The sequence below is a fragment of the Micropterus dolomieu genome, linkage group LG08, assembly GCF_021292245.1.
Source record: "Micropterus dolomieu isolate WLL.071019.BEF.003 ecotype Adirondacks linkage group LG08, ASM2129224v1, whole genome shotgun sequence".
NCBI lineage: Eukaryota > Metazoa > Chordata > Actinopteri > Centrarchiformes > Centrarchidae > Micropterus > Micropterus dolomieu.
In genome coordinates, this window is record NC_060157.1 from 9,731,328 (window position 1) to 9,735,603 (window position 4,276).

Sequence of the window (4,276 nt, forward strand, 5' to 3'; positions counted from 1 at the left end):
GCACAAGACCGGTGAATGGCAGGCGAGAGAGAGAGAGAGAGAGAGAGAGAGAGAGAGAGAGAGAGAGAGAGAGAGAGAGAGAGAGAAAATTATCAACAATAAGCCTTAGTTTAGCTTTGGCTCGCAATCGCCGCGCACAAAAACACACATGATTCGGCTATGAGTCGACTATAGGCAGGACTTGACGATTTTGATTCGACTATGTAAATCCTGCGGGGACAGCCCTAGTCTATTTGCATTATAATGTAGTTGCACATTTTGTTTGTCTGTTGATGGAATCATGAAATAAACTTATTTATGTAATTAAATACCAGCATCTCATGTTGTGTTACCTTATTAGTATGAATCCATGCACAATGCATACTGTGGGAGGCACCATAATATTACATGAAGGAGCAAATAAAGTTTCATGGTCAAGAATATACCAACATTTTGAAGAGACTTACTTTTGTGTGTCAAAGGTCAAGCCACCAACAGCCAACAGGGTTTTGAGCAAGGGATTTCTGTGGAAGCATAATAATTGCTTTTTAACAAAACACAAAATTCAACATAATTTACATATAATATAATATGTATAGGCTAAAGCACTGACCTGCCTTTGAGTCCAACAAAGGACTGATACTGTTGTATATCAGTTTCTCTGCTGGGGACCAGGTGATGTTGGTCGTTAATGTCAGAAAAGGCATAGATGAGATGGGTACACTGGTTCGGATCGATATCTGACACCATGAATCTCCCACTCTCGGGTCTACTTTCAGCCAAGCTGTTATAGTAACACACCAGCCTGAAGGAAGAGGCTCAGATATGGAAAAAAACATTGGTTTGTGAATACATCAATTATATCAACATCCTTGTTTACATACAATTGTTGACTTCACATTATTTATGTGCTAGTATGACTATTGATTGTGATGAATGCGACTAAACTTACCCAAGTCGGCGATGATCAAACAGAGACCTTTGAAGTGACATACATGGTCAGTTTTAGGTTAGAAAACTAAGATTACCAGGTCAGTTAGCTCAAATTGCCAATATATTTTTTAAAACAGATTTTCTTAGTCACTTCTACTGGTCTCTATCATTATAGATAAGTTTGGTTTTATTTAAATCGGTAAATGAGACATTGCTCTCTAAGATATCTGCAGCCACCCTAATATATTGCAGGTGAGTGGAATTTTGTTTGCATTTTAAACATTCAACAGCAAGTGTCTATCTAGAAACATTTTCCCCCATATTCTGGATAATCCACAGGTGTCCCTGTGCATGTTGTGTTTCTGAAAAGAATTGCCAGTGTAATTTCTAAATGCATTTTTCTGCAATAAGCACACAAACCAAAATCCATTCACTTTCACTGTATTCTGGCTGTAATCTGAGAAAATATGGGTAGACAATACAAAAACGTTCTGCATGGCTAAGTACAACTGGAGTTAAATGAGAAAAAATGTGTTCAAATAAACATTTAGTTGACCAGCATGCCTTACCTGCAGTTAAAATTAGCTTGCACATGTTGTTACTAGGTGGATAAGCAGAAACAGAAGAAATATAAAACTTAGTTTAATATGAAGTTAAAAAAATAAAATACTATTTTGAAAGAAATTGTTGTTAAACTGTTGCTCAAAGATGTTTCAGTATTTGCTCTGGCAAGTTCAAGCCCTTTCTTCAATATAATGTAGGTCGACTATTTGTGCATCAAATAAAATTGAAAACTGTTCAATTGTACTAGACTGTAACTTAAACATCATGTTAGACTGTAAATTTAATTAATGTCAATCATGACTACATGTTTTTTATAGTGTATACAGCATGAGTCAGGATATGACATTGTGTCACTATGCAAGCTTTAAATTCACCTCTGAAATGAGTAACATTTCTTCACAATATTTAACTTGTATGTACAAATAATTGAAAACAATACACAGGAAAATCAGGCACTGAAAGCTATGTTTAGAAACAGGAGTTAGTTTTCTTGCAGGCACAGTTAACTCAAAACGAATGGTGGCAAAGGCAGTGTCAATGAGTGGTTACTGAATGGTCCCAGTATTTTAGTAGTTCACACACTGGTCACTCTCATCTGACGTACATTTTTTCTGTAGCACAAATCAGACATGCCACAATGCACCACCTCAACATATCATCACGTTTCATAGAGCACTTATAGTCAATTTTAAGTGCTCCACTGGATTCAGGAGCCTTTATTTTTGTATTATTTCACAATTTCTCAACTGACAAGCCAATGATGGCTAATTAGGAAACATCCATCCATCCAACCGCTTATCCTGTGTACAGGGTCGCGGGGGGCTGGAGTCAATCCCAGCTCCCATCGGGCAGTACACCCTGGAAAGGTCGCCAATCCATCGCAGGGCAATTAGGAAACATCTTCTTTTAATATTATCTTTATAATGTTAAGACTGTTGCTTGTTGAGGTCCAGATATTGTTACCTCAACAAAAAGTTTCTCATCATTTCCTGTGACACCTACACCCCAGAAAAAGGAAGACAAGAAGTTGAGATGTCGTACCAGTGAAGTACCACTTAAGGCATCTTATGTCAAAACTGTGCTGCTTTTGTGAGTGTAAAATAACGTCACAGCCATTGTGACACTTGACTCCTGCCTGATTTTGAGACTGAGGGCCTTCCTCATTTCCCAAATTTGTGCCTCCTTGCCACCTCGGCTTGTCAATCCTCGAGCCTGTGACCCAGAAATCGGTCTCAAGGCATCATCCTGAAGGACATCTCAATTCCTTTAATGCACCTGGAGGAGTGAGGCTCGAGGAGGCACAAATTAGGGAAATGAGAAAGGCCCTGAGTGAGTGTGTTTGATTTGTTTTCCTTTGGGTGAGTGAAACATGCTCAGTGTGTTTTTGTTTCGTCTGTCTCTCCTGTCCTCCCTTCACCCCAATTATGGATTCCTGGGCAGGTCTGGCTCTCTGGGTTAGCACAAGCTGCACCTGCTCGCAATCACACACCTGTTCCTGGTCAGCCATCTCCACTGCTTCTTAAAGAGAGGCCTGAAAACCTGTTCCTGCTGGATTGCTAAGTCTTGAGCCGTAGGTTTGGTCTTAACTTCTAGCTCTGTAGCCAGTGTTTATCAGCACCTGTCGCCTGAATTAATTCCTGTCTTCTTTTCTCCAGATCACCTGTTCCGCTCACTCAGCCTGCCAAGCCAGCCCCAGTCCTCACCTGCCAGCCGCTCAGAAGGAAAACCCCAGTGCCCCTGTCTTTAGTTCACTCACTCGGTTTACAGAAATAAACTGTAAACCGCTGCATTGCCTCCTCATCTGCATCTGGGTTCAGGCATAATTCCTGACACACTGGTGTACACCAGAGGTTAGAAAGGACTGGGAATGAAACTCAGACCAGCCAACCAAACCCCCCTCAGCAATAAATCACCAAGCATGCAACTCTTTATGTAAATAAGATTACTGAACAATAATAGTAGTGTTCTGCATGTAAAATGATGTCAATATGTTGCCAATGTTTTTGTCGGAACCTGGCTACGTTAATCTCTGAAAGTCATCTTTTCTGCATAAATGTTATTAGGGAAAATATTAAAATGCAAAAAAAAACATTAGGAAATATACACTTACAGACTTTTGCAGATTATCTAAATTATGGATTTAGCTAGATGGGAACACAGTTACCGAATGTCACTCGTATTCATTAAAATGTTTTTTGTTTTTATGAACCAAGGGCACTGTTGAGAGTTAAATTGTGTGTAGACTTGACAAAGAAGCATCAGTTTGTCACAGTCATCCATGTTTTTTGCTTATGGTTGGAACTTTTGGAGGTCCAACTTTGACCAATCAATCAATAATTTCAGCCTAGTGAGTCTCAAAGCATGGGCAGCAGAGAGGAGAGAGAGCAGCCCATTGAGCAGTCAGTTGACCCCAGCTGATACCAGTTTAATTGTTAGTCAAGGTTTTGCAGCTGCAAAGTTAAGACTGAATACAAGAGGGGTAAGCCAATCTCACAGCTGAATCTTCGCAGAGGCGTTATGAAACAAGGATCATGTCATTTTGGCTATATTTTTGCATTTTACATAGAACTACTGTTTTTCTCCCAATTCAGTCAGGACAGCTTTCATTAAAGATTGATATTGCGGAACTGTAGCTGTGTGTGTTTGGCGGTTTGGCTCTGCTCTGGGATCAACCTGCACACACGTGGGAGTGCACCCACACGCAGTGGCCAGCGCAGAGTCTGCGGTGGAAACGGTGAAGTGAAGGTAACTGAACTACTCAAGTTGGCGACAGCTGCCCTCGTTACTGTAGTATGTGCAA

The 4,276-nt window shown here is 40.2% G+C and overlaps 1 protein-coding gene and 1 long non-coding RNA gene across 2 annotated transcripts in view; one reads left to right on the forward strand and one right to left on the reverse strand.

The window, feature by feature from the left end:
• LOC123974673 (mucin-2-like) overlaps positions 1 to 1,506 on the reverse strand; it is a 13,071-nt gene extending 11,565 nt beyond the window's left edge. The window contains exons 1-2 of the mRNA XM_046055512.1: positions 1,482 to 1,506; positions 593 to 797 (exon numbers count right to left, since the gene is read on the reverse strand). Of these exons, the coding sequence (XP_045911468.1) occupies positions 593 to 797; positions 1,482 to 1,506 (230 nt within the window). The remainder of the gene's footprint in view (positions 1 to 592; positions 798 to 1,481) is intronic.
• A 1,413-nt stretch (positions 1,507 to 2,919) lies between these two features.
• Positions 2,920 to 3,681, forward strand: LOC123975767. The gene is made up of 2 exons (XR_006826155.1): positions 2,920 to 3,046; positions 3,132 to 3,681. It is a non-coding gene; the product is annotated as an uncharacterized LOC123975767 (long non-coding RNA).
• The last annotated feature ends 595 nt before the right edge of the window (positions 3,682 to 4,276 follow it).